Raw genomic sequence first — 18010 nt, forward strand, 5'->3', positions numbered from 1 at the left:
GTTAATTAAATCTATATTTTTAATATAATTTATTGATGAAATTATATATTAATTAAATAAATCTGTATGTATGAATACTTATATGCAAAAGAGGCAAAGGGCCTTTTTTCAAAAACAAACAAGGAAGGGCGATCTAAACACGTTTGAACTCTAAACTTTTCTGGGTTCTCTTTTTAAACTGCATGGTAGATGTAAAACACACAAATACTAAGAAGTTAAGAAATGCTATTTCTGTCTGTACATGGACCATCATCAGTAATGACAGAAATTTTCAGCTATCTTTTATTAACCAAATAGCCTTCAGCGGCCAGAGGGGACAGAACCCTGGAGTAAGGCTTGAACGAAACACCCGTTCTCACGGATGTTAACTAATGGTTGACTCTCCCCAATAGTATAAATAGCTGTAATTCATCCGCCCTCCCCTGAGTTCAGCCACTTAGCTTGTTTTTCAATTCAATACTCAAAACCTTCAAGCGTTAGTTTCCCGAAAAGTTCTTAATTGCTTTCATCTTGCATACAGATTGCTACAATTCCCAGGCAAATCCTAATTCTCACTTCTCTTTCGAAACAAATATATACTACCACTATTAATAAACGAAAAAATTTCATTTTATGAATAACTGAATATGAAATGTAATCATTTATTAAAAAATGAACTTTTGTAAATACTCATAAATCAATATTCTGAAAATTTTAAGTGCGGTGAAATACAGCATTTAAGTCTCTCCCTTAACCCTTTCAGTCCCAATGGGTTAAGTCCCAGTAGATGTTTAAAGAAACCTAGAGAGAATTAAACGCATTAATTTACTACATAGTTGATGTCCCACTGGTAGCAGGCATCATTTTTAACATCCCCATTACAAAATTGTTGCGCGCATCTTCTTATAGTGACAGACTGTCAATTTCTGTTAGAGTAATTTGTGTCATTTGTGATAATTACCAAGAAGGCATTAAAAAAATCAAGTCAGTTGAAACAAATAAATTGGGATTGAAAGGGTTAAACAATTTAAGATGTTTTATAAATTTTCAGTATTTAGTTATTCAGATTTCAACCAGTAAAATCATCTTCTCCAAATGCCATTTGTTAAATGTATTTAAGTCCTCAAAAAAGGTATTTTTCCTTTCATTTAAAGATTTTATATTTTGACAACTTGCATATCCTTGTTTTTGATATTCTGCACTATATCACACGTAAAATTATAAAGTTTTGCTCATAAAAACTCACAGATTCATGAGTCTATTTGAATTAATTGTGTTTCTTATATCCAAAACATGTTTAATATGTTGAAGACGTATATTAAGAGAGTTTTATAATATATGTTTAGTGGGAAATATGCACTAATATATAACATGCATTAAAATAATTGAGTCACAGGATCAGTAAGAAACCATGGTTATTACCAAAATAAATAAGGACAATATGCAACATAATAAAGATTACAGAAATGAATGAGAACAATATTTAAAATAAATAAGGACTATATACAGCAGCTCACACTCCCACATCATCACCATTACATAAGAATTAAACATGTTGCAACAATAAAATGAACAAAAAAGAGAGAGTCTGTGCAATCCATTACTCCAAAAAAAGCATATGTTTCGAGTATATACAAGTATTAATACATAGTATGAATCACAACCAACACACTAAAAGTTGTACTAAACTATAGCACACTAAAAAATACTATACTTCAAAGGTAAATAATTCTTAGGACAAAGTAGACTCTGTGTTAGAAATATTAATTTTAATTTCGCTACAGATTTCTGGAGTGCATAAATTTAGATATTCTGAAAATTAAGAAACACAAAAGAAAAACATTAAAATTATCTTAGGAAGTTTGTCACTGTAAGTTCAAGAAGTAATTACAAAATTTTCGAGTAAAATGTATATGAAAATTTAAATAAAATACTTTAAGTGCTTATAAGAAATGTCTTAATATAAAAGTTTTCTTCTACCAATGGCGGCCCTCAGCGGACTTCGGTTTTGGCCAGTACTAAGTGATGGTCACTTTATTACGGAGGCACTTAATTATAACTGGGCCACATTTGCCTCCTATGAAGGACAGTTACAATCCTGCCTTCTCCGAGGTTCGAACCCGGGACCTTCGGTATCGCAGCCCGGCGACTCAAACCACTATACCGTCTAGGCAGTTTAAGTATAAATGTAAATGTAAGCATGCCTATTTAAAGAGACTACTCAAAATTCCATTCTTTTTAATCTTGAGTGAATGTGGTGAACTTGCGTAATGATTAAAATCAATGTTTATTGTTCTCAAAAACACTGTTAATCTTAGAGGGAGATAGTCACCAAGAAGGTTCACTGCAAGTATACATTATTTCTAAAAAAAAAAAAAAAAAAGCTGCACGAAGATTTTCGTGATTTTCCTAAAGTAATGATTAAAATCAATGTTTATTGTTCTCAAAAACACTAAAAGTTGTGAACCAGTTCCTGAGAATGTACTCCACAAAGGAATCCTACCCCTTAAGCAGATAGCCGTAGTGTGCTTTGGCATAATCTAATAAATATAAAACCTACTAAAATATTATACAGCTGACTTTCTTCATAACTAAAAAATCAGCATTCAAGTAACTGACTGCACGCTGTGCATGAAAATTTTAATGTCATGTTAAGAATAAAATGAAACAAAACAAGAAATAATTTTCTCTATAAGTGTATTAGATTATCAAAAATGAAGAAAATTATCTCAAAATTAACTTAGCAATTTTTTTAAAAATAAGTTTATGCAGTGACTTACCATTCTTTTTCTAATCTTTTTTAGATAATACTTTTCATGAAAAATTACCAGTAAAAACTTTATAAAAATGACTTATTAATGACCTTTGTTAGTTAACTATTAATATTACTTTGTTACTATATATATAACTTTGTTAGTTTGTTAGTTAAATTTCTATAAGTTACATTAATTTTCTATGCTTAAGTCTCCTTCTTACTTTTTCAGCAAAAATTTTTTAGCTAATAAAAAATATGAAAGTAAAAATTATCCTTCTTTCCATCTTGCGCTCACAAATCATTATGGGAATATCCATTTACAGTTATTAAAGCCTGAAAAAAGCATGTCTGCGATGTTATCGTCATGCGATGATTTGTATATACTTTATTTTTTACCACGATATTTTCGACGACGATGTTTTTAAACTGCGAAGTTTTTGAACCGCTTTATTTTCGACTACGATATTTTGTACGACGATGATTTAAAACTTCGATGTTTTCTCTTTGCGATGTTTTCTCCCACGATGTTTTGTAGCACGACGTTTTCGCCTTGCGTTGTTTTCTCCCCGACGTTTTCGTCCGCGATGTATTTGCCGTGATGTTATCGGCGGACAACATATGTTATACAGGAAATGTTCAACAATTTTGAATGGTATTTTTATTTTTTTTTCCTATAGATTTAGTTTTGTTAAATCAGTTATTTAATAAATGGATACTTATAATTACATGTACACGAGTATGGCTGTACTCATTAACAGAGATGGAATTTTTATAGTACAAAAGTTAATGAATCTTTTTTACGCCAAGCAGTACACGTCGTATAAATATTACTATCTTACAGACTTTTTTATGTAAGAATATATAACAGAATATATAAGGAATATATAACACTAAAAGTGAGATTCGGAATAAGATTTTATGTATTAGACGCTATGAAATATTACCGTAATTGCCAAACTGTGTATTGAGAATCGGTATTGTTGAGTCACGTGCAATTTTTTAAAGTTTGTTTTGTTACAATAGAATTTATTATACTTGCCGTATTATAAAGTTTATGACATTTTCATATTGATGTTTCGTTATACTCTGAGATATACAGGTAACATTAAAAGTATTGTGCAGAGGGAGTCGACGCAGTATTTGTATATTATTATTTCTTCACTACATTATAGTCTAGGATTTCTCCTTTCTTCCATGCAAAACACCTATATATTATGTGTGTAATACTGATAGCATGTTGCTATCAATGGTAAGTAAAGTTTAAGGAGATAGCAATTGTGTTAAAATTGAACTCTTTTGTTTAATTTCTAATTTGCAAGCCCTTGTCTCTTTTGTATGCTTCTTCAATCAATATTTTGACTTGCAAGAGTGTTTCTCTTTCTGAAAATTAGCGTTACGTATAGTTTCATTTAAATTTCCTTTAATGCACTGTAGATAACTTAAAATTTAGCAGATGCTAGAAAATACCATCCGCTGGTAATACATTTCTTGTTAGTTACCAAAATGTTAAACAAGCTGATATGATGAAATCCCATTGTTTAACTTCTCAATAAAAGATGTCAGTATGTAAATTACTTTAACATTTCAATTGAGGTTATTGAACCCTCATTTTAAAAATGCCCATTACACTGTGCAATTTTTCAGTTTTTTTTTTTATTTATTTATTTGAAAGATTTTTTGAAAACTTTAAAATGTTGTCTTCTTGCACATCAATTTATATTTGCTGTATTTTTAAAGCGAAACATTTAATTAAAATTTAATATTTTGTTTCTGTATGTGCATTTCATAAGTGCGAGTCCATTATTAAAAATTTCATAGCTCATTACTGGTCTCAAGTCTCTCTCACTATATATATAATCAAATCAATAAGTAGCATTCGATGGTTGCAAATCATGACTTTGATTATTATCTTTCTGTTAATTTTGTTTTCAAAATTATATAAGCGGAGTTTAAAATTTTGTAAAGAGACTTTTTACAAATATTTTGGACTACATATGTACCGACTGCATAGAGAAGAGCAGAGACTTCTAGCTATTTATAATTTTGTTAATTTTATTCGCATTGAATTTACTTACGATTATTTTGCATGCTTCCCACTGCATAGTTCTGTATATTTTAACAGTGCTAATTTTGTATTTCTGCTTTTTTATGCTTATGATTACTAGTTCTTATGGAAATTTGATCTACAGTTCTGTTTTTGAGAATTAGTTCTTGCAAGGATTCTGTATATGGATACCCGTATAATTCTATTGGTTTTGTTTATGGGGGTTTTGTCTATTCTTTGTTGTGCAGTTTTGGCCACAGAGTACCGGGACAAGTCTGATGATTTTTTTTTTCCTACGAGTACTGGTAGGCCAAATCCCCGTACAGTCCCGATTCTGTACGGGGCACTTTTGGCAAGGTTTAATGTAAAATAAATTTCTCGTATAAATGATTAAGTTTTTCGGGAATTTTTCTTAATTCAATATCATTTATGCTGCCATCGATTTATCAGTTTTCTATGGAATATTCTTTTTTTCCAGTTTGAGTTTTGGCTTTACAGTACATACGGACTGCAGTCTGAAGCATGTGAAAAAAGTATCCATAGTGATTAAAGACTCAAAGGATGAGTATTCTGTGAAATCGACATTTTAGAATGGTAAGACGGCTTTTAAAAGAAACCCTACTTATTTTTAAAATTTGTACAGTACAGCAGTATCACTGATCGTTGTACATGTACAACGATCAAGGTACACTTAAAGATGTTTTCAAGGTACACTTACCTTACACATAAAGTTTGAGTCCTTTAAATAACGTAGAATATCATAGTTCCTTCTATTTAATTTCTCCTGAATCGCACTTCATTAGTTTCTCATGATCACTATAATAAGCAACGGAACACGAAGTATTGCTGAAGTTGAATTACTCTTTATCTAAAAATCTCTTAAGAGCTCATTTCATATGCATCCCTTGACCATTTTTGACGAAGAAACTGAACTACTACTTTTTTACGAAAGTATGCTATACATTTTGAATTTGAACTCAAAACACTATTACTGAACTCAACATACTCTTCTAGATTTTTTTTCTCCGCGTACAGGCAATCAGCCAACCTTACAGAAACATCTATAATAAACAGGATTAAAACTTTTCATAAGAAACTCAATATTACTTTCAATGCAAACTACAACAGATTTACTAATCTTTATGCGATTCCCAAATTCCATAAAACACCATTAAAATTTAGATTTATAGCTAATGGAACTAATAATTACAAGAAAAATATAGACTATTATTTTTCAATTCAACTTAATAAAATCTGTAAATTTATTTTCAATGATTGTAACACTAATCATAACTATTGCTGGATCATTCATAATAACACTCCTGTCATTAATACTATTCATACCATTAACATCCAAAACATTAACTGCTATGATTTTGAAAACTTATATACCTCACTTCCTCTAGAAGAAATCTATACCAGTCTACTTGATCTACCAAAACTTTTCCCTAATATACTCAATATCATGACTCTTGACAAATGGAAAACCTACCTAAAATGCACACTTTTTCATAACTACATCAAGTTTCAAAATCAACTTTTTAAACAAGTCAGAGGATTGCCAATGGGCTTACATTCCAGCACCTCGATCTGTAATATCTTTTTATTTGTCAAAGAATTTAACTTCCAAAAAAATCTACAACCACAAGAGTTAAATTACTACAAACACACCTACAGATTTATTGATGACCTTATTACAATTAATAATTTTGGTAAAATTGAAAACTCCGACATTTATCCGAATTGTCTTAAACTTAATAAAACTAATAATTCACAAAATAGCATAGACTTTCTAGATCTTCAAATCATTAACTACAAAAAAAATTTTACTTTTTGACAAAACAAGAAACTTCAATTTCAATACTAACAAATTAATAAATTGGAACTCCAACATATCCAAAAAAGTAATTAACAATACTATAATTAATCAAATACAACGAATTAAAACTATATGCACAGATACAATAGATTTACAACGCGAAATTTTGATCCTTATCAAAATTCTCAAAAATAATCTAATTCCCTTTCAATTTATCAAACATTGCCTTAAAAGAGCAGGCGTTAAATACTCACTCTAAATCATTTAACTGATAGGGATATGATAATTTATTCCTAAACCTGAGAAGGCGGTATAAGTTGGATGACTGTCAGTTGAAAGATTTGTATATAGTGTAATTACTCAATTGTATATATTGTAAAAAGCTAATTGTCTTCAGACATATACTGTTACTAAAAAAATGGGCCTATTTCCTGCCTTTAGACTGTCTACTAGCTCTTGGATAGCGAAAATGCCTTTTTCCTTTCTTAAATTCTTAATCATTGCGACACGACAATTAGCCAGAAATTAATTAATTTCCATTCACTAGTATTTTTAAAAAAATCTTAACAGACGGTCTCTCTCAGATAAGAACTCCACAAAATACATCCCTCAAGAATTCCGAGTCCCACCCACTACCATAAATTTCTTCACCCAAGTCTTACCGACTGATATAATTCAAAGCCCCTACTGCCGCTAAGAATTTTCGGACACCCTACACTTCTGAGTCAGACACGAAGAGAACACACTGCCAACTCCCCCACTAGAAAGAATGTAAGTTACTTAATACCTTTCTGGCCTTTATATCTTCATGTACATTCACTGATCTTATTTATATTATTTTCTATTTTATTTTTATATTATTTTTATATTATTTTTATGTTCTCTTTGATTTGTTTTTGCAAAGTTTGCATTAATTATCTTTTTTATAATCTTCTATGTTTATTTCAACTTTACTTTGATTTCGATTTCATAATGACAATTTCCAATGTTTAATTTCTACAAATAATATAGTACTCAAATACATAAAGATGATAGTGTCGGGGACGATTACTCGAGTTTTACAAGATTTCTCTACAGTAATTGATTTTTACTCCAAATTGAATTGACTAAAATGCTTCATGAGAATCAGTTCTTTGAGTAACAACTATTCACGGAAATATTTGGCCTGACTAGAATTGCCGGTTTGGCTTTAACTTATAACTCGAGTAAAGACGAAACACTTTCATATTTACGTATTTTTATCAATTATTGATCATTGAACGGGAGTTGGTTTGTTCCCCTTGAAAAGTCAACTAATTTCCGATCAATGACAATAATTACATGTTTTAATTTTTACTTTTACAATTGTAATATTATTCTTCGTGATGATTTAACTCCAGTCCCCGTTAAAACATTATTAACATTTTGCTTTCAAATTACTTCAAAACATCTTTCAAAATATAACTTACCAGTATGGATGCACACTTTTAAAATAATTCTACTTTAATTAAACTTAGGAGATAATATAATCAATTAATCAATACTGTTTAGGAAATAAATTATTATTAACTAACTTTGCAGCAATTGCGCAAGTAATAATAACTTGTATTCGCACTAAATGGATTTAAGTTCATACAACATTATATATATATATATATATATATAGAGAGAGAGAGAGAGAGACCTGCCAATTCTACCTTCTAGAACATTCCCAAGGAAAAGAACGAAGAATGCATTCTAAAATGTTTTTGCTCCGTCTATGGCATCTGTTGCTAAATGTCGCCAAATGGACGATTTAGCGCCAAATGTGGACCCTGCCTTTTCCTGCCACTTTCTGGCCGCCCTAACCAGCTTTGTGGGGAAGCTGTCTTAACGCAGCTGAGCATTTTGCTACAGTATATAGGAGAATACCGTTAAACTGAAATATGATTGATCACTAATCTCACGCCTAAGGCAATTTAGAAGGAATTATTTGCTTGCAGTGAAAAAGTCTGGATATAAAATCTTGTAATCGTTGTTAACCTTACAACAGTATTTCATATAAAATTTTTCTTCTGATGTTAGAATGTACACATAATCACCGGTACTGAATTATTACGTTATGATAAGGGAAAACGAACAAGCGTAAGTATTTACTAATTACTCGTGAATATTCACCTTGAATACACGATTTTGCAGCAAAATGTAAGATATTTATCTTTCAGTTATAATCTGTCTGTTATTAGTTAGCAAATTAAGCTGTTTAAAAGCAACAGAATACTAATTTTTTACCCTTTAATCAGATTAATTTAAATTAAAATTCATTTAATTCAGGATATATCTAATTAAGAACATTCAATATTTTTATAGAATACGTTACATACTTTTTCGCTGTGCAGATAAAGAAGATATATATACTGTTCACATATTACTCTAAATGATATTCATCTAGTATTCCATAAAATGTTTCGCTATTCTACCTGGAACATCTTTATTGATAATCTCTTCTGATATACGATATTAAACTTTCAGATGAAACCATATTAAACTATATGAAAGCATCTCTTTTAATCTTTAATGCTGCAACGCAGCCCTTTTGGATAACTGTGTAGAGACATTAGGTTAATTCGAAGCAAAAGAAGTGAAAAATTAGCAATGCCCTCGCCGGGTTTCGAACAATGGACCTCTCGAATACGCGCCGAGTATCCTGAGTACTACACCACAAAGGCATACTAAAAAGGCTTAGAAGCAACATATCTTTAAAATTTCAGATACACATTCCCGAGCTTTGGAGATATAATACCTTATCACTGTTAAATCCTTTTTGAAAGGTGCAGCCGTTTTGGACGACCGTGTTTTGAAAGGTTTCAGATTTTAATGATCGTCCAAAAAGATTTGTTAAGGCGTTTTACGTTCCCACTAAGCTCGTAGTCTAGCAGTCCTGCTATTACACTCACTCCTACTAACATGTTTTTCTTTTTATCTTTTTAGCTTTATTATTAAGCATCGTTTTCTTTGCGCTTATGCCATGTACAGTTCAACAGAAAAATTACAAAAAATTTAAAAGTAGCATGCGTTTAGAAATTGCATTTAGAAATATGTAGTGTTAAGTATTGACCTATATTTTTCTATTTTTTTTTCAATCTTTTCTCAGTTCATAATGTAATGTTCAGTTTTATTAGTAAGGTGGCTTTACAAAATATTTTTTGTCTTTTTATTAATAACTTTTTTTTTTTGTTTGTTTGTTTACTTTATTTGTTACATATCACATGCCCGGCTCTTACGCCACATAAAGTTCGATTCAAAATAGGAATCACAAAGTACTTAAAAGCAACATATCTCTTTAGAATTTCAGATACACAATCCCGAGCGCTGAAGATATAAATATTTTTTTTTTCTTTTTCTATTTTTTTTCGTACAGTGCTGCCATTGTTCGCTTTGAAATCGTTGAGTTTGTTAATAAAAAGATTCGTTATAGTTCTACAAAATATGAATTAGATAATAAAACAAATTCGAAATTCAAAATGAGGGCTTCTAGATGTCCATATTCGGGTGGAGGACTACGTTATTCAAAACTGGATGGCTCTACGTTCCGTTGTTTTTTTCACAGTGTGAGAAACATGCATACCTTCATCCAGATTCTTCATTATTTAATTCCTTTAAATGTAATACAGGTTGATAATATTTGATGGTTGCATTTTTAAAAGTGATATAACGCATTTAAGTGTTTCGACTGACAATGCAGGTTTGAGACTAATTTTCCATTCGGGACTAGCATTCTTTTAATGATAAAAATTAGGAAAAGGAGATTTAGAACAGTATTCATATCTAATATTCATTAAATATGCCTTCATAATCTTGCATTTTTTTATGTCTGTAGAAATATTCGGGTTCTTTTCATTATAAAACAGTACACACCAGTCAGTTTTCTATAGAAAGGTACAGGTGCCGCCTCTTGGCCACTTTTAAATAACATGTGTTTTTCTCAATATTCGTTATAATAGTACTCTCATTTCTGTAAGTATTGTGAATAAAAAACTCATGCCACTTTGTTTCGTGCTCCGTTTATTAAAATAGCTAATCTAGCGATTTTATTCTCCTTATTCTCCTTTTATTCTCCTTATATTTACAGCAGCTGAAATGAGCTGATAACGAAAGTACATATTTTTTCCCTAGAAGTATCAAGAAATGTCTTAGCCGAATGTTGTTCTGTAACGTAAATAATCGAAATATCCTGCTAATTTTAATTTTCAGTTTCTGCATTAGAACACAAAGTTATGAATACTCTGCTCCTTAAAGTCGTGTTAATTTAAAAGAGACTGCAACGTAGGCTTACTAATTGAATTTACTACAAATTCAAATCTGTTAAAATTTTTCAGGTCTTTCCTATAAACTTAGTGGATCATTTTCCAGTCCAGTTCTTCAGATGAGCAACAAAAGAGGTGGTGGTGGCACATTTTATAGAAACTTCGATTTTTATTTGAATGGTAAAAAAGGAACCGGTGTTTATATAACAAGGTTTGATATACGCATTTAATACATCTATAATTGTTAGTGAACTGTTTAAATTATTATCTGATGCATTCAGCGTCTCAGGAGTATCTAATAGCACGATTATTTAAAATGATACGAATATTTCCTTAAAAAAATAGAGTGTAAACATTTTAATCATAACAAGTTTTATAATATTTTAAATAACTCTGATACTCCAGATCATTATTGTCTTCTTTTTTCAGTCGCTAATCTGCGCCTAAAGGGTGGCTCGGTGAGTGGCCAAAATAGGTGGATGGCCGTGGAGTAGTGCACCGATAAATAAATAGGTGCCCGAGCGGAAACATTCTGCTTTATACTCGACAGCGAGATATAGCTTCTAAATTCCAAATACAAAAGATGACAACAAATATAGTATACAGAAGAATATAAGCGTAAAAGTGTACTATTAAAATTTTTCAAGCTAGGAAATATGAAAAATCAAGCGTGCCTGCTCCAGGATTCGAACCACATATTTTCCAGTTCGCAAATGGATGTGCTAACTTCTTATACTTTAAGGGGTGTTGGAACCCCAAAATCTTCAAAAAACTGTGATTTCGGATTTTTGCATTTTCAAATTCTCTACACTTTTATCTTTCTATAAACCATTCTTTAATCTCTACGAAAATTAGAACTGTAAAAAATCTAGTTTTAATTTGTCATCTACTGCATTCATCAATGAGGATTTTTACTTAAAAACGCTTTTTTCTCCAACCGTGACTTTTTTATACTCGATGAACCTTTTCTCAGGAACTACTGCTCACTGGTATCTAAACTTTTTATGGCTATTTATTACGTTCCCTAATATTTACTGAAATGAGCTTTTTGTAATAAACTTAGAAAAACAAATTTTTAAAATTTTTTTGTCTGAGAAAAGTGCTAAATTTTACTATGCCTAACAAAATATTCCGTAATTTACTCTAAAATTCAAAATGTTCAAAAGCTCATTTCAGTATAATCACATAGGTATACTTTAATTACAGAAAACATTTCAAGCTTGTATCTACAGCAGATTTTGAGGAAAGGTACATCGAAAATGGACAATTTAACAATGTCGGTATAGGGATAAGAGCAAGCACGAAAGACTATGATAATTCATTACACTCTTCCTTATACTTGAGAGGTCACCGGGAAAAGATACGAGAGTTAGTCGATCATATTCATATGGTATCAACTTATCGTCATCCATATTTTAAGGAGCGACTGCAGGTGGGGAAAGGCGATAATTTCTTTTAAAAGAACGAAAACTTGCTAGAGAAGTTATTTGAGTATTAGAGAAGTTTATTTTTGTAGTCTACAAGACAGTTCGGTCCTCGGGTACTGTTACTTCGATATTTTTATTCTTGCTTTAATGTTCAATGTTTCAAGAGTTAGAGAATAAAAGAAGATGTAAATTGAAAGGTTTCGTTTGTGAGAAAAATTACAAAATCTTTTCAATAAATTAAATAGTAAAAATTCATTATTTTGTAGGGATCCTCACTTTTACCTAGTAACTAAGTGTTGAGGAACTTAGTGAACTTGTAGAGACATTAGGTTCTTTTTGAAAGAGGAAGAAGTGAACAATGAGCAACGCCTTCGTCGGGAATCGAACCACGGACCTTTGGAATACGCACCCAGCGTGCTGACCACTACACTAAGAAGGCATGCTAAGAAAGTGGGAGAAATGCCTTATAAACTACTAAGCGAATAATAGCTTAAGCTTAAAAACAGAAACGTAGACTTAAGAAGGGTTAATTATCCTTTATTGCTCAAAATAAAGATTAACAGATGGCCCGTTTCTCAGGACGTACACCAAAGCTGCCACTTGGGCTTAAACCCAAAAATGTAAGAAATAAGAACTTAACTAATGACTAACTAAGAGATAGCCGAAGCTAACACATTTTCTAAACTAGTTGGCCCGTAATATTAAATTAGCTAGCTCAGCCATCAAGGTCACGTAATACGACCGAGCGTAGTAACAGCTCAGAGAGACGTAGCCAAAAAGCAAACGCGCGCTATTCAGGAATCCTAATTCTCTCTGTCGAAGTCAATGGAACTTCGACTTGAATATTATTCCTTCTCCTTTGCACTTCGCGCGATTTTAAAAGCTCATTCTGGTAAGCAATTGTAATCTGAAGTTAGAAGAGACAGGAAAGGTAAAGAAACTTAATAAATATAACTGTTTAAAACTTAGAATATACCTTACAACCTTCTCAGAATGTCCTACATGATTATTCTTCTCGAAGTACTTTTTGCCAAGTCCCAGTGAGGCTTGTACATCCCGTTATTAGACAGTATTTTTAGCATTCACTTCCAATTTAAATCAAATTTTGTATAATATTGCCTGTTTTCTATAAACACAATCGCATTTACAGTAATTAATTAATGTCTGTTCACTAATGTATACTTAAATACCAATAACTCAACAGCGCTGTCTCTAGTAAATCCAAATGCTGTTTCAAGTAAGTCAACGGTTTTTTCCAAATCTCTGAACAAAAATATGACGATGTTAACACAAAGAACATCGTATAAGATATGGATCAATATTCTAATTGAAATGTGGGTAATTAATGAAAGTATTGAAATTCGTCTTCACTGTCTTTGGAGTCTGAAACAGCATGAGAACTTCTTTGGCGATGCAATAAGATTGATTCCAAATTTATAGATGATGCATAAAAATGTATCTTCTTTAGCTTAAGTTGTAATAGCAAATTAAATTAAGCTTTTACACTAGCTATGACAAGCATTTGACGAAATCTCTAGTAATGGACACTTTCGCCTTCGGAGTGCCTTATGAATCAATGCACTGATTTGGTCAGCTTTCTTATTTCTGAAGCTTCTTTTCTGGAAGCCTGCGTGATATTCATTTTTCAAAACATAGTTAGGTATTTATTTTGCATTCGGTTCATTGTCAATTAAATTAGAAATCCTTTCAGCAGCTTTACAGATTGATATTATTCTGGAATTATTATTGATGGATATTATTCTGGAACAAAATACTGGGCTGCTGATAAATATTTATTTGTTTTCAAAAAGCTATATATTCAAAAGTGTTTATATGTACAAATATGACTGTTCTCTTTATTTATAGGTAAAACATTTTGATTAGAATTTACTTTGTTTTCTCCTCGCTTTGGGGAAGGGGCCAGAATTTTCGGACTAACTATTATAATTAAAATGGTTCATCGGCTAATTCTGGATACAGAATAGCAAGGATTTTTGTGGAAGAGAGATTTTCAATCGATTTCAGTGTTCCTCCTCCTGACATTGTGTTTAAAAGTGACATTGAAAAAAAAAAGTTGATCGAATTCCTCTTCTCTTATGTTCTTTTTTCTTTAAATTTCATTGGCTTTTTGAATTGGGTTATAGCTTGTTTGAAGTGCTTTGTTTTAACATATACTAAATTGTTTTTTGCATTTATCGGATTATCTGAAATTTATTACTTATGAATTTCAATTTTTTGTCTTTGTGAAAAATTGCTTCTAAATTTCTTACTTTAGGTCTTTACTGATAATTTTTCAGCAGCTCAGAGAGCGAAAATACTAGGCATGATTATATTATGTTTTAGAAAAACGTTTTCTAATTATATGCATATAGCTATCATTTGAAAATAAATTTTAAATTATTAATTCAAGATTTATCCTAATTCTACTTAGTTCAGAAAGTAAAATGTTTGTCCTTATATTTAACAAGGATACCAAATAGTTTCATTTTTAATCTTTTAGGAAGATCTCCCAAGTGCTACAGCAGAGAATTTCAACCCCGGTGGAATCGAAAATTTCAGTTTTAAGTATAAATATTTAAACTTGTTCAATCAAATCAAAATAAAATTTTCTTTGAAAAGTAATTGTGAATATTAGAAAAGTATTATTAGTATTATATAAGATACTCGAAAAAGTGGCTATAGGATTTTTAGTCAATAAATTTCTCCTCATATAAAGGTAGTCTTTTGTATCTAGTTAATTTAAAATATACATTTTTAATGTTTTACTACCTAGATTTTTTTAACCAAGTTTAAACTGTATTCATTAAATTCTATATTGTATGAAAGTTCATAACTGGATATGTATTTTTAGAATCAATAGTTAAAGAAATAAACATATAGCCATCTTTTTCCCCATATTGTATATGTTAAAAAATTTTGTTGATGGTAAATTGTTCATATGTTCGATGGTATTTCATACAGAATCATAAAATTGTAGTAGAAATTATCCGTATACTTATTTTTAAAATTTTTACTAAATTAAATTAGTTCGGTAATTTATAAAAATGCGATTGTCTGGCGACTGGTCACTCACCCAAAAATTAACTTATTTTACTTTCAGTTGTACAGAAGTAATCCAAAAATAAAACTTAGCTGTTAAAATTATACGACAGTAGACTCGTCTTAATGAGATCACGGTTAATGTTACTATTCGGGTATTGTAACCCATTTGCCGAAGTCTCTCCCGTTTGTTTATGGAAACATGGAAAAAAGATCGCTTATTGGGATCAATAATTCGGTTAATAAGGTCAAACGACTATCGAATAATTTTTTTAACTCAAGTAAAGTCGCAAACAGGTTCAAAATAATTTATAAAAATTGCGAAGCATCAGAAAATAGTCGCCAAGTAAGGAATTATGTCACCAAACAAGCTTGTTTTCGATTTCGCTCAACGGTTTAAAATTGGGCAAAAAAGCAACCTCAGTTCGGCAAAGATGACGTATCCCTCTTCCTCAGGGACATATTTTTTTTCCCTCCTAATGCCTTAAAAGGAAGTAGCTTCCCTGAAAACATCTATGCCAAACTACGGCTGGCTCATTGCCTAATTTTAAAATTTACATTGACAAGTTCTCTTCCAATGCAATTGTAATTAGAGTTTTGAACGATTGAATGTAATCATATAAAATTGATTATAAGCTCAGAATCCTGAAATGTACTGTGGTGATCAAGGTTGTATGCGGGTCGAATGCACGATCTAAAAGCAACTGGTAGGTGGAATGTTTTTAACCAAAACGTAATTTTTTAAAAAATAAAACAAGACTTTTCAGCAGAACTAAATTAAAAATTTTGTTTACTAAACACTTATCAAAGTATACATATTTTTAGACTGACATTTATTTGAAGTAGTTTTAATATGCTGAATAAACCGCTTAATAACAATGGGAAAAAACTTGAGAATAAATAATGGCTACCTATTCTTTTTGATTAAACTATTTCTTTTATTGATCAAATTTTTCTTTGAGAAATGCAGACAAAATTCATATATTTGTTTACAAATAATTACGAACTTAAGACACAATAACACGCCGAATAAATACTAATTCAGAAGTCAAACAACAAAAATCAGCGTTATATTTTCAAAATTTTCACAGTTTGGATAATTTTCACAGATTTCAAAATTTTCACAGATGGACAGTTTGGATATTTTTTACACTTAATAATTTTTAATTGCCAGGGTAAAAGATACACTCTTTTGTCCCCCTCGAAAAACCAGCACCCATAAAATTTATCCGATTATGTAGAAATTCTGCATGCAAAGTCCTTCATACCAAGTATGGAAATGATTAAATTTCCAAGGCCAATGACTGCTAATTTCGATCATAAGGCGAGTTTCTACTGGGCATCTACCATCGTATAAAACAACAGCGGACGGTTTATCTTTCCTTGTTATCGGCGTTGCAGTTCCCCTCGGCTCAGGCAAACTCGACGAGTTTATCGCTATTCGTGTCCCCGCGTTATGACGCTATGCCGGCGTAATTCTTCCGATTTTCGATTTTGTGAAGTTTCCCTAGATACACAACCAATAATGCAGTTCCCATGTTGTCGAGGACATTGTAGACAATTGGACGACTTCGGCTCAGGCAAACTCGATGAGTTTTCGCAAAGTGGGTTCCCGCGTGACAACGCTATCCCGGAATAAGATGTGTGCGATTTTCGATTCTTTGATCATCGATCAGTTGAATAGAAAATTCGAGCACTATGAGTTCGTACAAGAACCAGTGATAAGAGTCCTGAAGAAACACCAGTAGCTGATATGCCTTTAGACGGAGGTAAGTGTGCAATGGCGTAGTAAAAAAGAAATTTCCAATCACTAATCTGAATAAGAGTCCGTGGGACCACTCATAATAGCACAGTTGAGTAAACATAAATACATAATATTCCGTAGGTAATTAAATAATACATAATAAGGAAAACATACATAAGACATAAAGTAGGAAATATGTACACTATATACAGAGATTAAGTCAGGCAGCGAGTCAGTACAAATCAAGTCATATCAGAAGAAATCATAAATCAAAACAAAGCAAAGCTCAAGTAAGGGAGGGTGTTTACATAATTAGGTTATAAAAAATGAATTAATTTAGATGTCTTAGAATCGCAAGCGGCCGCTTGCTATTAATATCAAGTGAGTAGTCATAGTGAGGTACAGTAATTGAGCTATTGTTAACATTAGGAATATTTTGGTTAAATTTTTCTGCAAGCAGTGCAAAATAATTTGAAATAGTTGGTATTTCCAACTTCTCATGAATGGCCGTATTTCTTATAAACCAACCGCTTCTGGATAGTTGTCTAAGCGTAACATTCTGCAAGACTTGCAGTTTATTAATATTGGTATGGCTGGTATATCCCCAAACAGGGCAGGCATAAGAAAGTATGGGACGCAAAAGGGTTTTGTAAATGAGCAGCTTATTATCAATAGAGAGAACGGAGTTCCGGCTAATTAAGGGAGTAAGTGTTCGTTTACGAGCACGGAACTTGGCAATAAGCTGTGTGGTCTGTGGGGTCCGCCTATCTAAAGTGATGCCTAGGTATCGGGCTTGCCTAGTCCACTGTACAGGGGTGTTATACATGAGGATGGAGTCTTCCGAGTCAATGTTGACTCTTTTCGTAAACCAGATCGCCTCCGACTTGTCCACATTGATTTTGAATTCCCAGGCAGTGAGCCAGGACTCGAGTGTGTGG

General features: G+C 31.5%; 1 protein-coding gene across 1 annotated transcript in view; it reads left to right on the forward strand.

Moving 5' to 3' along the window:
• LOC118204274 (uncharacterized) overlaps window positions 1-18010 on the forward strand; it is a 280535-nt gene that overhangs the window by 72579 nt on the left and 189946 nt on the right. The window contains exons 6-8 of the mRNA XM_085821358.1: window positions 5257-5311; window positions 10935-11073; window positions 14790-14854. Coding sequence (XP_085677484.1) covers window positions 5257-5311; window positions 10935-11073; window positions 14790-14854 — 259 coding nt within the window. The remainder of the gene's footprint in view (window positions 1-5256; window positions 5312-10934; window positions 11074-14789; window positions 14855-18010) is intronic.

Source organism: Stegodyphus dumicola, chromosome 7 (assembly GCF_044657685.1).
Source record: "Stegodyphus dumicola isolate Sdum_Otavi_A_Nest chromosome 7, ASM4465768v1".
Lineage (NCBI taxonomy): Eukaryota > Metazoa > Arthropoda > Arachnida > Araneae > Eresidae > Stegodyphus > Stegodyphus dumicola.